A 27,095-nucleotide genomic window follows, 5' to 3' on the forward strand; every position below is an offset into this window, starting at 1 on the left:
ATTGTTGGGACAGACTGCTGACTGCCAAACACAAAAACAAGGATTGGTTTGTAGCTCTGGTTCAGGATAACTTAGCTGGCTTGTCATTCAGTGGGAACTCATCTCAGACCTCCACAGTTCTCCTCAGTATGGGGTATCTGAACAAGCTTAAGGAGGATGCTGTACGATCACATCTCTGGCCTTTTTCATCTTGCATTAGCACATGAAGGCCTGCAGATCCCCTTCTGTGCCTTCTTGATAGTTTGCCCATTATGTTTCATTCACCGCAGCTTTCGGCAGTTTTAAATCACCTCGCAATTTTTAAGCACACAGCAGTTCAAGAGGAACCCACCAGCAACTTCTTTGGGCATCTCAGTCAGATTCTAAAGCCCGGGACCTCTTTCCTTTGAGCAGATGTGCCCATTCACAGACAGTAGGTTCTGAAAGCAAGGGGCACATGCAGATAATTCATTTATAGGCCAAGGAGTTGTATGCACTAGTAACCAATTGGTTTTGTTTACAGGTATGTTAACTGGAAGTGAGAAAGCACTTGTTGCAATTATTTAGAATAGCAGGCTATAATTGCCAACAAAACATACTTTTTGCAACTTCGGTAATCCACTGCAAAACTATCTCATATTTATTATATGGATTTTCAGACCTTCTCATGAAAATCTTTAGACCATAACTAGTTTAAAAGTAGTTTGGGGCGATAGCTCTTATGAGCATTTAACACTCACGTTTTCCCCAAGAATTTCTCATTCTGACAGCAGATTCAGAGGGACTCTTCCTCAAACTCATCCTTTGTGTACCACCAACAGTAATTCAAAGTTCAGTTCCCTGTCTCCTTCCCATGAGACAGTCAGATAAGTGATGTGAGGCATTCTCTCAAAGAACTGTGACGTCCTTTCACATCGTCCATCAGCCGGTTCAACAGCTGGAAGTTCCACATTGCATTGATTAAAAAATACAAGTATTCATAAAGTAAACAGCTCACACAAATAGTTGTAAGCTGTGCACTATGACGCCCTTTGTCTCCCAGAGCAATTCCCTTTCAACATTCAAGTAAATGTAAGGATTTTGCTCAGCCGCAAGACAAGCCATCACCAAACCACTTCTTCTCACGGACAATGTTGCAATGCATCGCGTACCCTGGGCAGGATCTTTCATCCCACTCCACATGTTCAGATCTCCCTTGTTTTCCCATATGAAGTCACCAATGGCTGTGAAAAATATACCTGTAACAGCATGCTATAAAAACATTCATATTCTACCATCATAAGAAATGAAAACGAGTATAGTTCGACTTTCAGGATTTTAAAGTAAGAATGAAACTGCTACGTAAAGTGAATTTCATCACTGAAGTCTTTACAGAGTATACCCATGTCCTTCACTGGAGATAACTGAAAACGTTCCTATGCATTTACGTGACACGTGAACATAACCCTGAGCTCTGCTACAGATTTCACTGGTCGGCAATTTTCTCACATGCATCATTAACCCATGCGAGCATTTGTCACATCACTACTCCCATATTTCTACTGTTACCTTCAGTCGTCACGTTTTCTCAGTTAGGTACAAAGTTTTTACATGTTTAATACTCTTTTTTTTTTTTTTTACACTAGGATAGAGGGAAAGTCTTGCAGAGATAGAGACGCAGCAGGGGGCTCTGGAAACTGTTAAGACCGGGGACATTCTTTGGAAGGGTTTCATGTGCGATGCAAAGTGGTCCGTTTGAATTAGGCACAATTATTTAACTTATTAATAAATCCCACAATGAGGCGAGGAGAAGTGCATAATCGAAAGCCTTGTTTAAGTTCCTAATTCGGATCTAGAGTTCACATGTCTAACGAGGCAGCGACTCCCAGGTGCCGCGGGGCTGCGGCCGGCCGGGCACAGCTGCGCCTCGTCGGCAGCTCAGGGCAGATCAGCCCCAACGCCTCTTAAGCTGCACTGGAGGCTGGCAGGAGCCATGAGAGCTGCTGGGGTTCTTTTCGAGAGCTGGAGAGGGTTCTGTTCCTTTGGTCCTAGCACGCTGGGGCTGAGAAGCATAGCGAGGGGCTGCCTTTGAAACGGACCTTGGGTTTCTAATAATGTTCTCTGTTTCTTGTGTTGTTTTGTTTCAGGCTGCGGTGAGGTATCTCCCGGTGAAGATCAGCCCGAACCGGTGAGCCGATAGTCGCTACGGGACCGTGGAGGTGGCGAGCGCTTGGGAGCCGTTTGGGGCCGTCCGTCCGCAGCAGGAGGCTGTCGGGCTTTCACCGGCTGGAACAGGCTGTCCAGAGAGGCTGTGGATGCCCCGTCCCTGGAGGTGTTCAAGGCCAGATTGGATGGGGCCCTGGGCAGTCTGGTCTAGTATTAAATGTGGAGGTTGGTGGCCCTGCCTGTGGCAGGGGGTTGGAGATTCATGATCCTTCCAACCCTGTGATTCTGGAGGATCAGGGCGGTGCTGCCGTCGGGCTCCTGCGTAAGAAGGACCCGTGCGGAGCCGGCGCCAAACTGCCCGAGAAGGGATTTGTGGGTGCTTTGGCCCCTTCTGCTTCCAGCCATGGGAGCGAGAGGGATGGGGCCATATATTTCCCCCCCTTTCCCCCCCCCCCCCCCCCATCCCCCTTCCCTTATTTGTAATTTCAGGAGAGTGATCTCGTTCCCATCATGGAGATGTGGAGGGACAGCTTGCACAGATGGAATGCTGTTGTGGATGGCTGTGCTCTTTATAGGAGCAACGGACTGGTGAGAGAACTGGGACATATCGAACTCTGCTTAGGGGTGAATGAAGAACTAGGGGAGCACTGGCATGTGAGGTTTAAGAAGTAATAAATGTGAGTAATGTCACTGGGTGTGTTGGTTACAGACCAGAATGAGGAAATTTAGAAGTCCTCCTGCACAAAGCTGAAAGTAACCTCATGGCTGTGGGCATGAGTTCTTGAACCACCCTGTCACTTGTTAGGAAAGCAATGCTGCTAGGTAAACCTCATTCCAGGAGGTTCCTGCAATGTGTCAAAGGTAAAGTTTCTGACACAAGCAATGAAATAGTTAGCGAGGAGAGGGGCACTGCCAGAGCTTGTTCTGCATATTGAGTAAGGACCAGTTAGGGATGTGCAGACCAGGGGTGGCCTTGAGATGGCAGAGTTTGAGATACCACACGGAAGATGTGGAGCAATATGTAGGGTTGAAACACTGGACTTTAAGGGAGCCAACTTTATCATCATAAAGGACCACCTTGGAAGTGTCCCTTGGGTTAGAGCATCAGGGAGAGTCGTGCCAGGGGTTACTTATGCTCATGCTTAATTTTCTCTGTTCTCAGGAGGGGTGCATTCCAAAAAGTAAGAAATAGAGCAGAAATGGCAGGAGACCTGGATTGGCGAATGAGGAGCTTGTGGATAAACTCAAAGGGGAGAAGGAAGGCTAAGGCCCACTTAGTATCACCATAGGGGAGGGAGGTGAAGGTTAACAGAAGTTTTTAAGTTCACCAACAGCAAAAAGGAGAGTTTTTGGGAATGTGTGGACCTGCTGTTTTATGAGGTGGGGGCCCCAGTAAAGGGGGAAATGTGTGGAAAGCGAAGGTGCTGAACCACTGATTTGCTTCACTGAGACCGCTTCTTGGGAATCCCAGATTCAGGAGGAAGGAATCTTTGAGGAAGGATGACATCCTCTCAATTGCTTAGGAGTGGCGAAGGATCACTTCAGGCAAAATCAATGCCTGCAGGTCTCTGAGCTCTAATATGCCTCCGTGTGCCAAGGGAGTTGGTAGAAGCGAGTGCCAAAGCTCCCTACCGTATTCAATATGCTCTTTCCTCTTGGAAAGGTACTTGAAGACTGGAGTATACATTGCCACAGCCTTCAGAAAGGGTGAGAAGATGGCCTGTGCAACTACAGGCCAGCTGGCCTCACCTCCCTCCTCAGCAAGCTGATGGGACAGCTTGGTCTAGGTGACATCTCCAAATGACTTCATGAGGAAGAAATTTCTAAGGAGCTGCCACGTTGGATTTGGTGAGGGGGAAATGATGCTGGACCAACCTTCTGTGTTGTTGTGACTGTCTGTTTAGATAAGAGAAGGGCAGTGGATATTGTGGGGGGGAGTATCACTTCTATCAGTAGATCTCAGAAGTGCAGGAGTCTATTTGTTGGGGATGGGCATGTTCACACACTGACGGGAGGTGTGTGGTGGCAGAATGGGGGCAGTGCTCATGGTCTTGAACATCAGAAGTAAGAATGCTTTTGCTGTGAGACTGATAGAGCAGGTTGCCTGGAGAGGTGGCAGAGTCCACTTCTCTGGGGATATTCAAGCGTTGTCTGGATGCTTTCTTGGGTGATGAGTGGCCCACAGTAACCTCAGAGCTGTGGACATTAGCTATCACAGTAGACTTGAACCACCCTGCCATTTGTTAGTAAAGCAGAGCTGCCAGGTATACCTCATTCCAGGAGGTTCCTGCTGGTGTCAAAGATGAATTTGCTGACAGAGGAGATGGAGGAGCCAATGAGCAGAGAGGCACTGCTGGATCTTGTACTCAGTATGGAGGAAGGGCCGGTTGGGGATGTGAAGACTGGGTCAGCCTCAAGTGCAGCAGTTGTGAGCTGGTGAAGTTTGGGATGTCATGTAGAAGATGCAAAGCAGTAAGTAGGATTGAAACCTCAGACTTTGAGGGAGGAGCCAACTTTGTCCTCTTAAAGGACTACCTTGGAGTTATTCCTTGGGTTAGAGCATTGGGAGGGGTCCTGCCAGCGGCTCTTGAGTCTGCATAACTTGTTTGTGCTGTGGCAGTGGCAGGAGACCTTGTAAAATAGGGAATGTGAGAAGGTAGATGTGCCAGATGCCTGGAATGCATCTGGGAATATCAGTCTTCATTGGGAAAGAGTCTTTGAGGAAGGATGACTTCCTTTTGAGAGCAGAGGAGCTGTTCAAAGATCATTTAGGGAAAATGCATGCCCGCAAATCCCCAGACCCTAGTGAGCTATGGCTATGTGTGCCGAGGGAGCTGGCAGAAATGACTGCCAGAGAACTCTTATCATATTCTTTCTGCTCTTTTCTATAGGAAGGGTGCCAGAGGACTGAAGGAGAGCCAATGTCACTGCAGCATTCGGAAAGGGTGAGAAGGACAGCCTATGCACCTCTAGGTTAGTCAGTCTTGCCTGCTTCCCTGGCACTGTGATGGGACAGCCTGTTCTAGATGTTACCACTGAGCAACTGGAAGGGGAGTTGCTTCTGAAGAGCAGTCACAGTGGATTCAGCAAGGGGAAGTGATGTCAGAGTGACCTGGTAGCCTTCTGTGTTGTTATTGGATTAGATGAGAGAATGGCAGTGGAGGTAGTGGAATATTGCATCTGTTAGTAAGTATCTAAGTGTAGGAGCGTAGTTGATGAGGATGGGCTTCTTTGGATACTGGTGGGAGGGGTGTAGTGGTAGAATGGGGGCAGTGTTCACATGCCAGAAGTTTTCTAGGAAGAGGAAGAATGATTTTACTGTGAGAATGATGGAATAAGCTGCTAGGAGAGGTTGTGGACCCCTCTTTTCTGGGAATCTTCAAGTTGTGCCTGGATGATGTTATTACAGGGTGAGTGCCACAGGGGAGCATCCAGCAGTGAGGATCAGCCTGAGGTTGTGAGCCCTCTGCCCACCCTGTGGTGCCTCAGAAGTGGTTTGTGGAACTGTTCCTGCAGGTTCAGAGACCAGAGTGGGCATTCCAGTGGTGTGACACTATGGAGAGAGGTGAGCTGCATCCTTTTGTCGCTGAGCTGTGTGGGAGACCAGCTTTATATGCAGTCTGTGTAATACTAAAACACAATTACAATTGTACAGCGACAATAACAGGCTGGCAAAGTCCTAGGCTGCAGCAGATGAAGACAAACCCAAACATAAGAGCCTCCACAGATGCAGAAAGAAAGAAAGAAAGAAAAGATGTTTACCTTCACAAAAACCTCTGATAAGCCAGGACCTCCAGCAAGGTGGCCTCACCTCTGCTGCCAAGCCTTAAATGAGGCCTGGGAAGGGGTAGATCTTAGTTCCCCCCCTTCCTGTCACTCAACTGCACCTGAGCTCCCCTGGGATGGCCCCGCCTGCCTGCCAGGTGCTCAGTCACCAGCTCCAGCTGTGACTGAGCATTTCTGCTGCAGCCTGATAGTGACAGGACAAAGCGAAATGGCTTTAAACTAACAGAGGGGAGATTCAGGTTAAATATTAGGAGGCAGGAATTTTTACTTGGAGTGGTGAGGTTCTGGCACAGGATGCCCAGAGAAGTTGTGATGGCCCACTCTTAGAGGTGTTCCAGGCTGGGTCGGTGGAGCTCCGGGCAGCCAGATCGAGTGGGTGGTGACCCTGCCTGTGGCAGAGCTGTTTGAACCAGATGATCTTTAAGGTCCTTTACCACCTGAGTCACTCTGTGATAGAAATGGATCAACCGAGGCTGAGCCAATTTTTTTCTTTCTAACATTCTCAATGTCTGATTGCATAGAGATACAACATCGTAAGCCATTTCTAAGTTGAGAGCAGAGTGCTGACGTGGCTTTGGATCCAGTTTGCTTTCGATAAAATCTCAATCGGCTTCAGAACTGCATTCATTGTTCGATCAATGCGTCAGGATCTCTGTCGATTTTCAGTTCCCAGCAAGTCTAGGTGTTCCAGTTAGTCAATGATCACATTGCTGAATTCACATACAATTTATTAACTTTTTCTAACTAACGTGCTAACAAGTGCAGACCACAAACTCTCCTTGAAATGCTACTCCAGAGTTGGTTAAAGGACTATATAAGTGCTCAAACTAAACAAGAACATCACGCAAAACAAACTTAGGAAAAAAAAATGACCTTCTCTATTGTCAAGGTAAGCATACACAGGGTACTTAATATCACATATGTCTTGTCAGCAATGCACAACAATGTTTTCAGTTATCGCAGAATTCATATTCTCTGCCTTCGTTGTAAAATAATTTCTAGGTTAATTGCAAGTGAATAAGTATTCACAGCTACTGAATGCTTACTGTCTTCTTGATGTATTCCTTCACACAAATTGATTCTCTCGGCAATGGGAAATAGTTTCTCGTTTCTAGGCTGTCATTTTGTATAGCTTCAGTCAAACTCAAAATATCATTCTCAACTAAGTTAGAAGAATTAAGGGCCACCTATTTAACTGCTACCTATTTCTTACTCTAGTGGAGACAGACAATGAGATGTGTGGTTCTGTTTTGTTGGGCGGTACCTCAAAGTGAACTGGCTTCAGTCATGACTGGAGCAAAGCTCATAGCTACATTTGATTGCTCTATTTCTTTCCAGTGAAGCGGCTGAGTGTCTGCGTGATGCTGCGGTGAGTTTGTCGTGGCTAACAGATGCACTCCCGCCCAGCCGTTCTTTCAGTGCCCCACTTCATTGGGAACTGAACCTAGAAATCTCTGGGCAACAAAAGAATGAGGAGATCGTTTACCAGTTCTGTAGTGAGAAAAACAGACTTGGCTTGGGAAAATTGACTGTCCTTTAATGTAAATAACTGCTGATTTGAGTGGTAGGAAATAATAACAAAAAAACAATTATATGCTTTGGGAAAACATTTTCTCCCCCTTTCCTGGGCTTAACTTCTCACTAAGGAACTAGCTAGTATTGCTACAGGTTACGCTCAGACCCTTCTGAGATGGAATAGACAGCAAAGGATTATGTTGTGGTTTCTCTCTGCAGTTCCTTCCCTCTTGCTCCTTTCCTCTGCTCCAGCATAGGCCTTCCATAGGCTGTCATCTCTTTGGTTTGTACCTGCTTCAGTGGGGGCTCATCCATGGGCAGCGATCCCTTTGCTGAAGTAACTCCTCTTGCGTGATTTATGTGTGCATGGGTTGCCTGCTCCTCTGCAGAACGCTTCCTTTTCTGACCTTAATGTCCCCTCTGCTCCTTCCCACTCGCTTTGTATCCTTGTGCGGTTCTTTCTGTCCTTTCCTAAATTCCTTAATTTCTTTCCACCAGCAGCTCTGCTAAAGAAATGATCTAGTTCCTGGAATAGGTCCAGAGTGGGCTGAAACCAATTGTAGTAATCTCAGGCATCCCCTAATACCTCACAGAGATCACTCCTGCAACTCTCCTTCCTTCCAAAAAACCCAATACAGATACCAATATCTATTACTGGGGGGGAAGAAGGGGGGAGAACAATCTTAGCAGGATTTTCTAAAATAAATAATAAAATAATGCAACTTTGATGCAATACTAGAAAGAGTGCAGTTTAATATGAGTTAAGAAAATCAAGTAGGTTTAGATCTCAAAAATCTTTTAAAATGATCGCTAGCTAGAGAATACTTTCCCTGGGTCACAGGCTGTAAATCAGTGCTATTCCTAATTCATGAAGGATGAATTGATTACCCAAATGCCCGTTTGGATAACAGAGATAAAGGGTAGTCTTTGTTTTGTCAGTTTAGTCATGCTATTCTTCTGTCGTGCAACGTGATTTAAATGTGAAGTGGAGAAAGTTGATTCAAATTGCCTTGAAAACTGGAACATTTTATTACAGAAAAACTTTTATGTCATGTATGGACATCTAAGAAACTGTTGCAAAACTGACCAAAAAAAAAAAGCAAACAAACAAAAAAAAAACCACACACTAATACCCTAATTTGGAGTAAAAGTCAAAGTCTCTTTCTTCTAAGTTTGAGTTATCTTAAAGACAATTTTCCTGCACTTCTTTTGAGTGTTCATTAACATTCTGCCCTTCCATCCAAAATACTTGTTTTGTAACCAGACCCTTAGCCCAAACATAGCAGCTGGGATAATGCTCAGGCCGTGGGTTTACATTCGTGAAAGTAGCAGGGCACTGAAACTGAGCACTGCTTTAGAGATAAGAAAGACAGATTCTAACGTAGCCGTATGAGTAATTTTTGGAGGACAAGGAAATCAGTAGGGGAAAACCAAAGAACTTTCCTATCTGGAGGCCTTCTTGCTCTTTCTTTCTCAGAGTTCCAAATCTGTGTCCTTCATGCGAAGTAAGGACTAGGGGGTCAGGTGATATACTCTTAAAAGAATTAGTTATTTAGAAAACATTTGGATTCTGCTTAATGACAGGGTGCTAGGAGGTCACAGTGATGTAGCTGCTACAAATGGTTCTGCTTGATTGGTTTAAGAGTGCAAATTGGGGTGATTTTTTGGCATAGATTCCCCATATCCTGTATTACTTCTTCACTGACTTTGATATAAGAAGTTTTGAGGAACACTCCTGTTCTCGTTACTGTTAACTTCCCATGCTTGTTTGTTAAAATCAAAACAAAAACAAACCTCAACACAAATCATAGAAATCATATGAAAGACAAGACATAGAAATCATATGCAAACCTGCAGCTCAAACCCAGATTCCCATAGAGGATTTGGCTTAACGAAACAGAGCAAGAAGAGTTTTATTGATTAGATGTGTCACTCTTCTGGAACTTGAGATTCTATCTGTACACACTTTGGTTTCTTGAGTATTAACAGTGAGAAGTTTTGATAGGAAATATTACTGTGAATCCTGTCTCTTCTCTTTAAAATGGTATTTTTTAAGCTTACTACATGAAGCAAGCTTTTGATGGTAACTTGAAAGGCCATGGAGAAAAATTTCAGGACAATTGGAGCTGTTTGAGTAGTATTGCCACTCTCTGTCTTTCATGTCACATCTCTATAGTTACTCACTCTTCGAAGGTCTCATATACATATTGCCCTTGAATAACTTTTAAATGACAGTGTCCAGGAAACGTGGAAGACATCCAAGTGCTTCGATGCTGTAGGATATACATCCCCAGGCAGCTCTCCAATGGGGAGCATATCCTAGCTCCCAGGCTTCTGCAGCAATCGGTACCTAAGTAGCTTCTTAACAGGAAGAAGCCCTAATATTAAACTGAGTGAAAGGGCAGTGGGGACAGCTGTCCTTCCTAGAAACATGCAAGGTGACAATCTTGCACACTTTCTCAGTCTTCACAGGGCCAGTAATTATCTGATGCACTATTTGAATTGTGAGATCTGTTTCTCTGTTGGAAATACCTCAGAGAAGGCTGGCAATCCATTTGACTTTAATTCAAAAGAAAATAAGAAGGAATAAAGCACCTTTATTTCAAAATTTTCTAAGTGAAAAATCAGTGAAGAATCGGAAGCCCAATTTTGAAACATCCTCTCATCACTATGTACAGTCAATTTGTAATACATACTGGAACAAACAAGAAAACAATATAATTTTCACTATATTATTTGTCTGATACGTGAGTGAAAGCCAGAAACTCATCTTACAACTTTGTGCAAAACCACATAAAGGAGACCCTCGAGAATCATCAGCGAGCTCTGATTTTCGGCCAACATCACAGATGCAAAATTACTTCACACACTGCATATGAAACATCTGATTTCCAGTTACTAAAGCCCTTCTGTGTTGCTAGGATACTTAGGTTATTACCCAGAGGACACACAGGAACACCAGTACAGTACATCCCTTATTTTTATTAATATTACTTTGATTCCATAAATACCAACGGATGCCAGTCATCATTTGCAATCATCTGATAGAGAAATGTAACTTCATAACACATTGAAAAGATATAGAGTGTAATATAAATGTAGTCTCAATGGGAAAAATAATATGCTTTCCAGCTGCACCTTGTGAAGTTCTTACTAGAGATGAAAATTCAGAAGGAAATTATACAGAGTACTAATTTTATGAAATTTCCTATTTGTTTCAAAAAGGGAGAAAAAGGAAAAGCTGAGAAGCCCTAGACAGATTAAAAAAAAAAATTGCCTAATGAAATGCCCAACAGACTACAATGCAGTATAAATTAGTAGTCTGTATAATTTCCTAGTGTCATGCATTCTGGTTGGGCTTTGATTATTTCTACTGTTACAATTTATGGATAAATAACCTTGTTTGTACAGTGGTAGCAGTTAAATAATTAATTCTTCTAACTTAGTTGAGAATGATTTTTTTAGTTTGACTGAAGCTGTACAAAAATGACAGCCTAGAAATCAGAAACTGTTATTGCCCATCACCGAGAGAATCAATTTGTGTGAAGGAATACATCAAGAAGACCAACTGTGGAGTTGCATTTCAAGGCGAGTTTGTGGTCTGCACTTTATTACTTGTTAGCACATTAGTTAGAAAAAGTTAATAAATTGTATGTGAATTCAGCAATGTGATCATTGACTAACTGGAACACCTAGACTTGCTGGGAACTGAAAATCGACAGAGATCCTGACGCATTGATCGAACAATGAATGCAGTTCTGAAGCCGATTGAGATTTTATCGAAAGCAAACTGGATCCAAAGCCACGTCAGCACTCTGCTCTCAACTTAGAAATGGCTTACGATGTTGTATCTCTATGCAATCAGACATTGAGAATGTTAGAAAGAAAAAAATTGGCTCAGCCTCGGTTGATCCATTTCTATCACAGAGTGACTCAGGTGGTAAAGGACCTTAAAGATCATCTGGTTCAAACAGCTCTGCCACAGGCAGGGTCACCACCCACTCGATCTGGCTGCCCGGAGCTCCACCGACCCAGCCTGGAACACCTCTAAGAGTGGGCCATCACAACTTCTCTGGGCATCCTGTGCCAGAACCTCACCACTCCAAGTAAAAATTCCTGCCTCCTAATATTTAACCTGAATCTCCCCTCTGTTAGTTTAAAGCCATTTCGCTTTGTCCTGTCACTATCAGGCTGCAGCAGAAATGCTCAGTCACAGCTGGAGCTGGTGACTGAGCACCTGGCAGGCAGGCGGGGCCATCCCAGGGGAGCTCAGGTGCAGTTGAGTGACAGGAAGGGGGGGAACCAAGATCTACCCCTTCCCAGGCCTCATTTAAGGCTTGGCAGCAGAGGTGAGGCCACCGTGCTGGAGGTCCTGGCTTATCAGAAGTTTTGTGAAGGTTTTCTTCTTTTCTTTTCTTTTTTTTTTTTTTTTTTTCTTTCTTTCTTTCTGCATCTGTGGAGGCTCTTATGTTTGGGTTTGTCTTCATCTGCTGCAGCCTAGGACTTTGCCAGCCTGTTATTGTCGCTGTACAATTGTAATTGTGTTTTAGTATTACACAGACTGCATATAAAGCTGGTCTCCCTCCTGTTTATAATCTTCCTTCAAGTGCTACAAGCCCCCAGTGAGGCCTTTTCTTCTCCAAGAGTCTTGAAAATGGGTATGTGATGTTCCTCTAACCATGGGGAGTTGCCTGGCAACCATGACTCATCAAGTTTGATGGAAAGCAGCGTGGCCATCCCATCAGGAGGTTCCTTTGGGACTCTGGAATGCGTGCTATCAGGCATGATGGACCTGAGCACATTCAGTCTCATCAGGTAGTCTCAGAGTTACTCTTTTCTTACAGTGGGAGGGATTTTACTGCCACGGCTCCTACCCAGAAGTTTAGGGACTGGGGAGATATGGGAAGACAGACCGCCAGCAAAGATTGAGGCAAAGAACTTGCTGAGGGCCTCAGCCTTACCTATGTACGTTGCTGCCTTTTCTCCTTTGTGGCGTATCGGAGGGAGCACACTTTCCTTGAACTTTCTCTTCTGAACACTGTACCCATGGAAATCCCTTCTTGTTAATTTTTAAAATCTCCTTCCAAGTTCAGTTTCACCTCTGTTGATTGACTTACGGAAAGCATTCTTGCATTCTTCCCAGGCGACGCGTCCATGTCTCCCCTGCCTTTCCTTTCTCCTTCTTTTGCCCCCCGCTTTTTCCCTGGCCGATCATAGTTCTGTCGCATGCTGGTTTCCTGCCTTCTGTGCCCAGTTTCTACCGTGAGAGCTGGAGAACGCTCATGCTCTCAGAAAGGCGTCTTGAAGGAGTCCCTTTAGTTCTCTTTTATAATTCAGCATTTGAGAATATATATGTATATATATAATTTTATTTTTTTCTGAAATTTTTGTCTGCTTTTGCAGATTGGCTTTCTTAATGGTGTGTATCAAGTGTGGGATAAATTAAAATGACATGCTCCGCACACAGAATGTACTGAGGTGTTAATTAGTTGGTCTGTATAAAAGGGTATTTTCTTAGATATTTTTGCTAGAAAAATTAGTAAAATAGTCTGAATTGGAGTACAGCCACTGCAAATTCCCATCCAGAAATCATATATGTTGGGAAGCAGTCAGTTCCTGAGGATATGGCAATTAAATTTCATAAGAGGTAGGTGATTGTCCCGTCTGGGAACCAAGCAAATTCTTCCTGCAGCTTTTTTAAGCGAGACCTCAGATTTTGCCTTCTGCTTTAGTGTAAATACTTGCGAAGAGGGTTCATTAAGTCAGACCTTGACCTTGGGCATGTGCTCTTATGTTTGATGATCTTACTGTGTCAGACTACCAGTAAAAACAGAACAAGAAAAAAGCCTGTCAGTCTGCCCATCTCCACAGCCGTCTTCCCCAGCAGTACTGACCAGTGAGCTCAGTATTTTTCCTTGGAATTAGGTTGTCTCATTCTTGAGCACTTTTTTTAGGCTAGTGAATTTCGTGGGATCTCATCTCTGGGGAAACATATTGAGAAGAGTAAGCGATTCCATTTCCCTCCAGGAAGCAGTTCTGTCTGACCTCTCAAAGCCGGCATGTCTCGGCAGCCTGAGTAGCTTATAGTGTAAGCAGTGAGATTTGCCTGACTGCAAGTGCACTGCCAAGTCAGGGTCCAAATCACTGATTGAGCCCCAGGGAGAGACCAGGTCAGGCCTGGGAGCACAGGTGAAGGGAGGGGAAGGGGTGGAGCCAGGCTCTACTCCTCTTAAACCCCATTTAAGGGCTGACTGGCACTGAGGAAGGGTCTCTTTCAGGAGATCCCTCCTTTGCAGAGTTGTTTCGTGAGCCTAGGACTTTGGATGTGTGCATGCAACTTTTTGTGACAGTTTTTCATTGTGCCTGTCTCCTAGCAGTTACGAAGATGAAATCTGCAACCTTGCTCTTTCCTTACTTTTCCTCCTTCTCCGGCTGTTTTTTTTTCTTTTTTTTTTTTTTTTTGTTATGTGTTGCATCGAATACTTCAGAACCTACAAACCACTGAGAGGCTAAATCAGGTAAAGGAGTTTAAAAGACATCCTATTGTCCTTGCACAGTTTATTTTTTTTATGTCTTTTCAAGTGAAAAAATCCTCTTAGACATTCAGTGTGTAGGTTTGGGTAGGGAGGGATTTATCTTCTCAGCTGATAACCTGAGTTGATGCAGAAGGGAGATGACTATGGATGTTATTACAAGTGAGCACACAAAGTGGAAGAAGGTCTTCCTCCTGTGCTGTTTGATGAGGGATTGGTGTTCCACAGAAACAAGGACAGAACAAAGGTCAGGTTTTTTGGAACTGCTCATGGTCAAATGCTGGTTGTTGGTGTAAAGCTCACATGAATTAAGGATCACTGCATTTGTTTCTGATTCATCACAAAAATGAGGAAGAAAATCCTTTTTTCTCTTCACTGATGGAGGAATACACGCATACAGTCTGGTCCTCTGGTTAAAGTGAGGAGAGCTTATAACTGTTTGCAATGAAAGACATTAGAAAGACATTACAAAGACTGGCATGCACAGCAGAAGTCCTCTTCTGAGAACACCTGGGAAATACATTTCTAACCCCTGAAAGGGGTTTTTTTTGGCAGCTTCAGGCTTTAAAGCTGCAAACTACACTTCTTGCTCAGCCATTCTAGATAGTAAATAGTAGGATACACTAATAATGTTACTACGCAGATCATGCGAAGAGTAAAATGACATGGATTGTAGCAGTTAAAAGTATCCAACTTTTGGGAGAAAATGTTTATTTGTAGTTGTGTTTATTAGTGATTTATTACAGATCATATATACACACACAGATAAAGTAATTGATGTATTACAGATATTACACATCTTATTCCATTCATCTATAGTGGGATGTTTCCAGTAACTTCAACTGTCTAACACATGCAATAATTGCTGTAGCTTCTGTTTAACTGTTCCTACAAGTTTATTGGCACATGAGAAAACATCCACATTACAAAAGCAAGACATCGTTGCCTGGGCTTTTGTTCCAAGCATGTATTATGTCTTTGAGGAGGTAAGGAAAATTCTTGTCAGGTAAGGGGATCCAGAAGCTAAATCCTGTGCCAGGAAACAGCCCTTCCTAGTTGTACTTCTTAAACAAAGGGCTAAGCACTGACTTGGCCCCATACAAAAGAGGCTCTAAGCAGTTGTCAGAGTAAATGACATCACCAGATGCTGTGAGACAGGTGCCAGTCAGAGTCTAGGGGCTTTTTATGGGGATCAGTTCTCTTCAGTATTGCTATAAGTGATCAGGACTCAGGAGTCAAATGTACATTAAGTACATTTGCTGATTACACCATAGCAGGAAGAGCTATGTACTCCCCAGGGATAGAAGGGCTCTGCTGAGTTCTCGCTCTACCCAGTAGCAGGCCATACAATTGCCAGCCAGCTGAAGTTTGACAGCAGCCAGCACCTGAGCCTGTACCTGAGAGGGGCAGCCACGGGGTAAGGCCAGAGACCTGCACTGGGGAAAGGAATCTGGGTCCCACACAGTCAACAGCAAGTTAAATCATGCCATCTCATCTAGAGGGCAGACCACATCCAGGCCCACCCCTAGCAGCCACAGAAAAAGGAAAGTTATCTATGACCTCCTCCTTTGCCCATGCAGGTCTCCTGACACTGCTGCTCTATTTCTTACCCTCCTGAACACAAACAAGTTATACATCAGAGTCAAGAGCCGCTGGCAGGACCCCTCCCAATGCTCTAACCCAAGGAATAACTCCAAGGTGGTCCTTTAAGAGGACAAAGTTGGCTCCTCCCTCAAAGTCTGAGGTTTCAATCCTACTTACTGCTTTGCATCTTCTACATGACATCCCAAACTTCACCAGCTCACAACTGCTGCACTTGAGGCTGACCCAGTCTTCACATCCCCAACCGGCCCTTCCTCCACACTGAGTAAGAAAAGTCAGCAACGCCTCTCTGCTCATTGGCTCCTCCATCTCCTCTGTCAGCAAATTCATCTTTGACACCAGCAGGAACCTCCTGGAATGAGGTATACCTGGCACCTCTGCTCTACTAACAAATGGCAGGGTGGTTCACGTCTACTGTGATAGCTAATGTCCACAGCTCTGAGGTTACTGTGAGCCACGTGCAGAAGATCAGCTTCCTCATCTGTAACCAATACACCCAGTGATGTTACCCACATTTACTGCTTCTTGAGCCTCGCGTGTCACTGCCTAAGGATGAATGCAGAACTAGGGGAGCAGAGCTCAACACGTTCCAGTTCTCTCTCTGGAAGAGCAACTCCACCACCTCACCTGTCTGCCTCTTCTGTAAAGGGACTCAGCCATCCACAACAGCATTCCAGTCTGTCCCACCGTATCTCCATGGGTTGAATGAGATCACATCCTAAAATTATAAAAATAAGGAGCAGGGGGAGGAGGCGGGATAGGAATACATAGTCTCATCCTGCTCGCTCCTACCACTGGAAACGGGAGAGGCTGAAGCATCCGGAAAAATCTTCTGGGATGCCGAGGCCGCCCCGGGTCGCGCTCGGTCTCGGGCGGTTCGGCGGCGACCCCGCGCCGGCCCTTCTAAAAGGGCCACGTGGGAGCCCGGCGATAGCGCCGTGCCGAACCCGAACAGATGCATCCGAGCGGCTGCCCTACATGAACCACAAGAAGAGACTGCTTACCTAGTGACTTCTAAACACTCACCGCTTCCACCATCTCACCGGTTCAGAATAACGAGAGGTTCCGTTGCAGCCCTCGTTCAGCCTGCAATAGAAGAAAATTTGTCCCAGCAGCCCTTTGCGTTGTTTCTTACCCCCAGCAGCACTGAGGCTGCAGGAATACAGCCCCGTCCCGCTCGCTCCCAACGATGAGAGCGGGAGGAAATGAATCCTCTACTATATAGCCCTGGGCTGCGCTAGGACTCGGAGAGCCGAGCGGCAGCACCCTCTGAAAACGCGCCGGCAGCCGACGCTACGACGGCCCCGAGAAGGTGGGGGAGCCCGGCGGGAGCTCCGCACCTGTCCTGAACGGAGGGCGGCGAGAGCTGCAGACAGACGGCTCCGAACGGCTCCCGAGCACTCGCCGCCTCCGCGGTCCCGTTGCTACCGGAACGGCTCACCGGTTCGGGCAGATCCTTACCGCGAGACATCTCGCTGCAGCCTGAAACAAAACAACCCAAAGAGAACACTACTCAGAATCCAAAGTACTCACTTTAAAAGCAGCATCAGCGGCGCTAGGACCGGACGAAAGAGCAGAGCCCGCTCTGGCTCCCGCCAGCTATGAACCCCGGCAGCTTTCAAGGCTCCCAGCGGCCTCCGGCGGATCTTAAGAGGCGTTGGGCCCCGCCCCGGACTGCCGACGAGGCGCAGCTGTGCCCGGTTGGCCGCGGCCCCGCGGCACCTGGGAGTCGTTGCCTCGTTAGCGCCGACCGGGGGTCCAGACAGTTAGACATGCGGACTCTAGATCTGAACTAGGGTCTTAAATCGCACTTTCAATTACAGTTTGTTATGCGCTTCTCCTCACCTCGCCGTGGGATTCGTTAAGAAGTCAAATAATTGTGCCTAATTCAAATAGATCGCTTTGCATCTGACGTGACGCCCTTCCAAAGAACCTCCCTTCCAAATCAGTGCCTCAACAAACTTCTAGTTTTGAGCTGGCTGAAGAATGGTGTGAAAGGACTTCATAGTTCTTTGAGAGAGCTCTTCACCAGACTCCCGGAAAATGCCTCATGTCACTTATCTGATTGTCTGATGGGCAGAAGATAGGAGGAACCAAACTTTGAGTTACAATCAGTTGTATGCAAAGGATGAGTTGAAAAGAGTCCCTCTGACTCTGCACTTGGAATGAGAATGTCTTGGGGGATACATGGGCGTTAAATGCTTGTAAGAGCTACTGCCCAAAACTAAAACTTGGCCCAGGTCGCCAAGAAGGCCAGTGGCATCCTGGCTTGTATTAGGAATGGTGTGGTGAGCAGGACTAGAGAAATAATCCTGTTCCTGCACTCGGCACTGGTGATGCCTCATCTCAAGTACTGTGTTCAGTTTTGGGCACCTCAGTACAGAAAGGACATCGAGGTGCTGGAGCAGGTCCAAAGAAGGGCAACAAAATTTGTGAAGGGCTATGCCTGTGAGGAGAGTCTGAAGGAACTGGGGATGTTCAGTCTGAGGAAGAGGAGGCTGAGGGGAGACCTTATTGCTCTCTTCCAATACCTGAAAGGTGCTTACAGGAGAGCGGGACTGGTCTCCTCACTGGTGATAGGTGACAGGACAAGGGGAAATAACCTCAAGTTGTGCCAGTGGAGGTTTAGGTTGGATATCAGGAAAAACTTCTTTACTAAAAGAAGTCTATTCCAGTTAAGCACTGCAATAGGCTCCCCAGGGAGGTGGTTGAGTCACTATCCCTGAATGTGTTTAAAAACTACTTGGATGTGGTACTCAGGGACATGATTTAGTGGAGGGTTGTTAGAGTTAGGGTAGTACGGTTGGGTTGTGATTGGACATGATGATCTTTAAGGTCTTTTCCAACCTGAGCGATTCTACGATTTGGTGATTCTAAGTAGTGGTTTGCTAGCTACAAGAACTTTCCTAGCAATATGGAAACAAGGACGTCGCGTCTGGTTTCTTCAGCGTACAAGAGTGCTCTGATTTTCCACAAGAAATGGATCGCTGTGAATCTCTTCTAGTGCCCGCTGGAATAATGCTTCCTCTATCTTTAAACGCTGCGACCTGTGACCTTAGTTATATACTCTCATTCTTTCTTTTCATAACTTATTTTTATTTTAGTCCCTTTTAGCTCTTTGTCTCTTTTATTTCAGTGGAGGGGCACAGCTGATTGATTTGGTGCAATACACAGCTTCTTGTCCTTTCAGAAGTCAGTGAATTATTTGTCTTTAAAGCTTTTCTGTGATATAATTCCAGGGTGCATTTTAAACCTAAATTTGATTGTGGCAGCAGTCATTTCTGTGTTTCATTTCCTTCACATGCTGATTTGTCAGACAACATGGTGTCTCTCGCTGCCCCCAGATTCACAGAATTTGTTAGCTTTACATTGCAACAAATGAAAAAATAGATTCACCTTAATGCTGACCCTTGCCATTAGCTTTCAGACTCAATCCAACTGTGAACCGTTTGGGGTCATAGTGCCCTTTTATGAGGGGGCATTTACTATTTGTAATCTCCGGAAATAGTTCTCATTTAGTTTTCAGGAACAATTTGGTTACTCATTCTCAAATATTTAAAATAATCATTTGTTTTTGTCCCATGCATGATGTGATTTGCATTAAAACAACACCTACGTACCTTTGTGAGCAGTTTTTCAGAGTTTACACGTTATTCTTCCTGTGCTGCATTGAAAACAACTTTCAGCGATTTCACAGCAGTCCTAAGAAGGGCAGATTTGATGTCTGCTCTTCTTCAGACATCTTATTAAAACACTAATTAGTATCATCATCAATAGACAAGAAAGTATTTCTTAATAGGAATCAAATACCAAAATTGGCCAGCCATTTCTTATTGGCCTGTTTTCTGTTAATGCATGATGATGATGATGATTATGATTAATGAGAATGGACAACACTCTTATTTCGTGTTCCAGTTCATTTGAAGAGATAATATTTTTACAATACAGAACTGCTTCAAGTGAGCTCTGTGGATTGGATCCCTGGTTGTCGCACATCACTGACATTCAGCACGTTGAAATGTTCCAACTTAAGGGTGGTATTTGGTGAAAAAGGCGCTACATCTCAAGAGATCAGCCCCTCAATTAGTTCAGATGGGAATGTAAGGTGTTTAACTCTGCTTCAAGTAGCAGTTTGATGGATCGTGTAAATATTTTGTCTTTTCAAAGGCAGAAGACTGAGTCACAGTGGACTCAAATATCCTGTTTCCATGCATTAAGCCAGTAGTTGACCTAGTTCAAAATTCAAACCTCTTCATCCCAGTTGTATATCCTGCTGACTGTTTCACCCTTTCATTATAACGCAAGGCAGAATAACCATACTGCAGATTTCTTTTTGGAACAAAAGTTGGTTAAAAAAGCTATCACAAATTTTAGAAAACCTTGTCCTCCAAGGACAAGTCTCTCAGAACTTCACTAGTGGGATCATCACAAAACAGTGATAGAAAGGCAGTAAATATCGATACCTATTTGACTTCTCATACTCGAGACGTTTATAAGATGCTTCTTAGCAAGGCAGGTGCTGGAAGCCAATTTGAAATTAATATTTCTATAAGCAAATGACTTTAAATTTGTTGTTTATTCCTCACCAATTTTGTGAGAGCATAATTTAATGAGATGTCTGTCAAATTTTTGCTTTTACAAACTAGTAAAGTAACACTGACAGACTGCATCTGCTTCTTTTACTTTCATTCTACCTGAATATTTCATTCTACCAACTGAATATTTGGGATTATTTTCATGCCTCGTAGCTGTTCGCTTAGGATAGAGAAGTATTTTGGAACTGTGGCATTTGAGAGGAAGGATCTAGGCGTTTTGAGAAAGATCCAGTTTTGTCTTTACCATGGACACATCGATTTCTGTTGTCACTATGAGGCACAAATATTTCAGGTTTGTGGGTTTGTTTGCATGTAGCTTAACACTGCTATTTGCTCCAGAGCTTATTTCTGCAAACTTGCAGTGCATGAAAGCATTTATTGTACCCACTGTAGATGGTTTATGTGCTGGTTGACCCAGTTCCGTGACTAATGAGGCAGGGGGACCCACCCCATGGATCCACCCCCTGGGAAAAGGGGAAAAGGAGAAAGGGTAAGGAGATGGGCCTAAAAACAAAGCAGCAGCAACAATTTGAGGAGGAAAGATAATTTACTAAATAAAAGGTATCAGAATGCAAGATAACACAATACAGAGTCACAGAATTGTAGAGGCCAGAAGGGACTTCTAGAGATCATCAAGTCCAGCTCCCCTGCAAAGCAGGAGATACAATACAACGTAATTGGAATTGAAGTTAATAATTCAAATAAAATGAGAGAGTGTCCAAAACCAAAGGCCTTATTCTAATGCTGAAGGTGAGACGGCTAGGGACCATGCACTGCAGAGTTGAGCAGAAAGGGAAAAGGGAACATCTTGTGACCTGTGTACAGTTTTCTTTTTAACCTCTAATGGAAAATGGAAACAGAACAGCAAACAGTCCTCTGGGATATGTCATTCTCCTTCTCTTCTGAGACAGGTATACCAGGAACTATGCAGATCCTCAGCATTAACACCTTAACTCCCAGTGCAGTACACGATCTCATGATGTGGAATTACAATAACAAAAATCATGAAACTATGACACAACTCTGGAAATTCCTCATTGACAATAACAGGAAGGGCTAAATCTTGACCTTCAGATTTACATTCACACGTGTTATACATGCTATCACAAGAAGTTTAGAAATGCACTTAACATAAAATTACTGAAGCAAGCTGAAGTATATTTTTCATTTGTCAAGCTCAGGAGTTTTCTTTACCAGGTCATTGAGCCTGATCATTTCCCAAATAAGATGTTTTAACTATCCAACTCTGCATTTGACCTCACCCACTCAAGTATTTCCTAAGATGTAGGGGAAAAAAAAATGAGAAGCTTAATCGCAAGACAGCTTAGCATTTCATTAAATTCTGCAGATCTAATACCACAGATAGTATAAATTATATAAAACAGCTTATTTCTACGGCCCCATAAACAACAGCAGCATTGGAATAAAACATAAGAGCTAATTAAATGTTTCTGCTGAATTATCTTACCGTAGTGGGTAGGAAAAAAAAAGAAAGAAAGGAAGAAAGAAAGAAAAAGTAAAAAACAAACAAAGCCTATTAGTTTTGAATACTATGTATGCAACAGAGATACATTCACTATCTTAACTGTAATTTTAAACTACAGCACTTTCAAGCTCATATTCTGCTTTAGGATCAGCATTATCACAACAGAAGACAGTGGATTAGAGAACAGAGTAAATCAGAAGCGCAGCTTCCGAAGCAATGATTGATCTGCATCTCTGGGATTTCGGTTCATTCTGGCATTAATCCTGGGGAAACTCAATTTGCTATCCCATGTGCAAGAGTTCCTGCACAGAAGATCAACAGTAGGGAAATTATTTCCCCAAGTTTCGAGAACGCAAACCTCTGAATACATGCCTTGGAGTTCCTTTTAACTCTATCTGCTACTACAATTTAATAGGTTATTAAAACTAAACTAACTGAAAGTGTAATTAAAAAACTACTATGCATACAAGTAGTAAAACAATTGTTTTCTCTGCTGCAATTGTAAGTAGAAAAGTAATCAGCATCTTATAAGCCTGATTTGACTAGCACACTCAGCAGGATGCAGACATTACTTGTTTTCCCAAAATTCCTATCCTTTTGCTACTTTCATGCTATGCTGAGGTAACTACAGCCATTGGCGTTCTTGCCAATATTTAAGTAGCTGAGTTATTGTTACAGATCAGTGCTGCATGCTGGTATGCCACAAGCAGCAATCCACTTCTGTGTTTCTAACAGTTTCCATAAAAACGGTGACAGCCCTGTAAAACATCCAGTACAGCATTATTCATTTAGCAACACTGGTTATACGAGAAACAAATCTGTTGCTCACAAAGATAAACAATCAAACTGAAAAATACTTGCTCCTAACTCGAGGACTAGGTTTAGAAATACAGGCTGATTAAAGTCTGTGCTCTGAACGCTGAAAAGGAAGCATTATTTCACTTTAGTCAGATAGGTTGTATCAGCATAGTACTGTTATGTATGTGTAGAAGCAACACTAGTGGGATAATACCGGGGGGTGGGGGGGGAGGGAGAGGGAAAGTAAAATCACCTAGAGGTGGTTTTACTTAGTTTTCAAAGTGTTACATACTAACAATTCACTGCAATTACTAATAAATTACTATATTGTAAAAGGAATAGTGTAATTAGCATAGAATATAAACATAGTATGCATTGTACATAACAACAGCATTATAGCATGTAGTATTTCCTTTGGTAATTTGCTATCCAGAACTATTAACGTAAACGCATTCTCAAGCAATGTGTTGATAATACAAACATAAAACGAAAGCCTTATATATTACCAAGAGAAGAAAAACAGAACAAAACTAAAGACAGCACTTACAGTTTCTCAAAACAAACAAAGAAAACCTCAGTGTAAATTGTTTGGCAATTCCCAGAAACATAATCCACCAAAAATTAGAAACCAAAAAACAGATCTGTGGTTTTGTATTTCAAAGAAACAGAAATGTTATAATACAAGAGGCTTTGAATAGATTACAGGGCGCACCACTTGTGTCCAGCTCCTTTTCAAGGTTGCAGTCCGTATTTGATGTTTTCAGAAGTGAAGCAAGAGAGGCCTGTACTAAACAAGGAGCTTAAGTATTGGTGCTATTCAACAATGGCATTAAACTTGACACTTTGACTTGAATCTTCAAAGTGTTTCTCATTCCAAGCATATCTTGCATTGAAAAAGCAGGGAAAGAATAAGCAGCAGGCACTGGCAGACACTTTCAAGAAAACTGTTGGAAGAGAAAGGGAAGAAAAAATATATGAGAGCTACTCCAAAAGTAATGTCTCCTATTTTATTATGCCGGCTCATGACATCAGAGGCAAATGTTAGTGATATGGCAGCAGAGGTTGCATGTTTCCGCTAAGATTCTGTGTTATATTTTGTTGCTGTGTGACAAATGGCAGCTGAGGGGCAGTTTGATGGAATGGCATCTGACACAGACGTGGAAATGAAGCAAAGTGGTGGCTCCATGCAGAAGAAGTGGCACCCATGGACATTCGCTGACATTTGCTGAACATTTCTGAAGACCAAGCAGTGGATATGAGCACAGAGAGGCGGTGGGTGCTGCGTTTCAGCAGTGGTGACAGTGGGTCCATCCACTGGCGCAGGTTTGTATGAGCACGGCATGCAGGCTCTTGTTCATAGCTGGTGAAAATGCATAGCTGCTGGTGGTGGTTATGCTGAAAAGAGTTCGTTGTAACTGACAATTTTCTGTCTCACATAATGTCATTGTGCTCTTTGTATCTGCTGTACTTTCCATGGAAATAAACAGGAGGCACTACTTTCAGAGTGACCTGTGTATATATAAGGGTCATGTAGCAGTTTCCAAAACTATTATTTTGCTATGAATGGAAGAGCTGCAGAAGGGTGAGATAGGGACACAACTCCAAACTTCATTTAAATGATTAATGAGTTGATATTGAAGAAGTAATTTATTCTTCTCTTTTCCACTACAATTTTTTTCTTCCTTTCAACTAATAGAAAAGCCATACTGAAGACCATACAGGGACAGCAGCAGCCCTTCAACTCCAAAGTCAACTTTGACTAAAAAAAGAAAACCTGTGTTATGTAAGGATTTCAAAAAGGGAACAATATATATTGTAGAATCTGCTGACTAGGAAGAAGTCTAACTGAAGAGAACCATAATTTCCCCTCAGTATCCTTAAGAGCTGACCTGTCTGTTCATTGAAATTACCATATCCCATTTTGAAGAATTTCTTTCCTTTTCCAGAGTGCCTGAAGAAATGCCAAGCTGCCCAAGAGAGACAGCTTCATAACAATATAAAAAAATTTGCTGTCCTCTTCTGCACATAGAGATTTTGGTGTTTTTTCTTTTAATTTAACTTCATAAAGAATGACAATTACATGGATATGCTTTTGCAATATATACTAGAAGCAAAGTTTTACAAGGATTGACATAGACATGGATCTAGATTTAGATTTCATCTGCTTATGCTCTTTCTGGTTAGAATTCACAGTGACATTGCTACCAAATCCATATAAGGAATAAGCAACACGGGAAAAGAAGTCAGCAGCGCTGATGCCAGTAACTCACTGCACACATATCCAGATAGAAATTTTGTTTTAGCTCACAAGCCTGCCTGCAATTGCAAATTTGCTAGGAGCATTTTTATTGTACAACTTAAAAGAATAGAAGACTATTTTCTCTGTAATGCCCAAATTACCCAGAGCAGTCAAAAAGAAAGGAACGCAGAGCTTAGTGATTATCTAGAACATACCAGCTTGATGTTCCAGCAGCAGCAGCTTTCACGAGTTGCTCAACTTCTTACATGAGTTGCCCCTATTGATTGCAAAACATAATTATGCAGAGACAGGTTGTCTGCATTGTTCTATAGCCCATTTAATACTAACCTTGAATGCAGTTTTATCTTTCTCTTCCCCTTTCGTCCACCCCAGCCAGTATTCTGTTTAAACATGGAAAGAGTTATGGAATATGGTTAGTAAAATAGCTAAGAATTTGCTTAGATGAAACTTCAAGGACATGAAAGGAAGAGTTGAAAGAAAAGTAAAGTAGCCAAGGAAATAATTTCATCCATCATTCCTTGCACTGAAGTGGTAGATTGCTTGCTATGCTTTCCTTGTGAAAATATGCAAAAGACAAACATTTTTAGAAGTAGTGTATGGCTTTGAGTTACAGTGTGCTGCATAAACTCAACTCACCATTCATTATTGTGGCATAGCCCTCTCCTAATGATGGTAAAAAAGATTAGGTAGCTCAAAGTATCAAGAGTTGGATTTGATCCCCTTCCAACATGGGATATTCTGTGACTCTGTGAAAGCTGTCCACACAATTCTGATGTTTGAAAAAAGCGTTAAAAAGCTAACAACTGAAATAATATCAGAGAAAGTGCTAAGTTGCAATTTCTTCTCTTGCTCCCTTGATCTTCAGCATAACTTTTTGAAAATCCTAAAGCTATCACATAAATGTAAATGTACATAATGGGTTCTTTTTTCCCCAGCTTTTTTTTTTTCTTTTTTCTTTTTTTAAACGGTAATAGATTTCTTAATTTCAGTGTATAAAAATGGGGAAAAAAAACCCAAATCCTAAAGAATCTAGGATACCATTTGTTCTCCTCTACTTGGACCCCCAATACTTAACTTGCATAGCTCAGCTCTGTCACAGTTCAGCCTGGCTTGGCCTGGTTCCATGATGGAGGGTCAAAACCAAGATCCCAAAACCTGGATGCTGGCATAGGGCTCTCCAAAATTAATCAAAACCTGAGCTCCTAACTCTGCTTTTGTGTACAGCCAGCAACACTAGCAACTCCCAGGTAAAGCTCCAGTCACATACTGGAAGCAGTGCTGCCTCCTGCTGCAGCAACCCCTCATCAAGTATTTAACTCTTCAACAATTTACCAAAAAAATGCAGTACTGACCAGCACCCTTTAATACAGTCATCCCACAGCACAGTTATGCCACTTGTGAGAACAAAGTCAGACAGTATTAAGGACTCTACCCAGTAAGGAAAAGTATACTCATCTGTGGCCCTACATTTCAAGCCATACATTTCATCTGGTTTTTCATATTTTCTGCTTAGCTGCATTTGTGTTCTCCTTATAAGCACATTTTACATCTTTCCTTTTTCATAGCAAAATAAGAAAGTACCCAGTCTTTAGTTTGATAGCTCTGGAAACTATTTAATAGCAGTGCTGACTCATGAATACACATTTCCTTTTTCACTTGGAGCAAAGAAATTAAATACCACAGAGACTGCTCTACAGCAAAAATCCAAATAAGTTGGGAGTGAAACTGCATTAGGCTATAACACACTGATACGCTTTCAAGATTCAGCCAAGCTTTTCTTCTTGCAACTGTGATAAGTGCTGGCATATTCTTCTGGCAAAGTGATGTTAAGTACTTCAGCATGTTTGCATACTTGCTAGGGTAGATGAAAAACCCACTAAAGATGAAAAAAGTGGTCTAAGAATTTGGGGCAGAAGGGAGGGAGCACTGCATTCAGAAAACATCTATTAAATTCACTGCTGCATAGCAGAAAGCCCAACTCTCTATGAAAACTACAGAAAAATGAAAAACAGGATCTTTTTTTCATTCCAGTGAAAATATCCATAACAGTGGATATTTTAAGGGTTTTATTTTACATTTCGTCTGCTTCTCTGAAAACATTTCCCTTTCCCCACCCTACCCTAATATAAACTGAAAAGCCACGAAAAGTTTAAAAGAAATGTCAATTTTTTTTGCTACAATAACAGCAAAAAAAAAAAAGACTGAAATGTTTTGATGCTTACATATCACAAGTCTTTCAATAAAAATACTTTTAATTTCCCAGGGGAGGAGTTTCCTATGAAAGACTTCACCTCCAGTGTTTTCTCAAAACACTCTGATCATCGGTATGTGTGGAACAAATCAAGTTGCTCGTGTTCACCAAAGTAAATGAATACAAAAGCGATAACAGGCTTTAT

General features: G+C 43.0%; 1 protein-coding gene across 1 annotated transcript in view; it reads right to left on the reverse strand.

Moving 5' to 3' along the window:
* FAM13C (family with sequence similarity 13 member C) overlaps positions 1–27,095 on the reverse strand; it is a gene marked incomplete at both ends in the record, with an annotated part of 134,349 nt that overhangs the window by 94,601 nt on the left and 12,653 nt on the right. Inside the window, 3 exons of the mRNA XM_079535880.1 lie at positions 16,587–16,646; positions 16,901–17,042; positions 17,128–17,296. Of these exons, the coding sequence (XP_079392006.1) occupies positions 16,587–16,646; positions 16,901–17,042; positions 17,128–17,296 (371 nt within the window). The remainder of the gene's footprint in view (positions 1–16,586; positions 16,647–16,900; positions 17,043–17,127; positions 17,297–27,095) is intronic.

This window comes from Tetrao urogallus (assembly GCF_951394365.1).
Source record: "Tetrao urogallus genome assembly, chromosome: 5".
Classification (NCBI taxonomy): Eukaryota; Metazoa; Chordata; class Aves; order Galliformes; family Phasianidae; genus Tetrao; species Tetrao urogallus.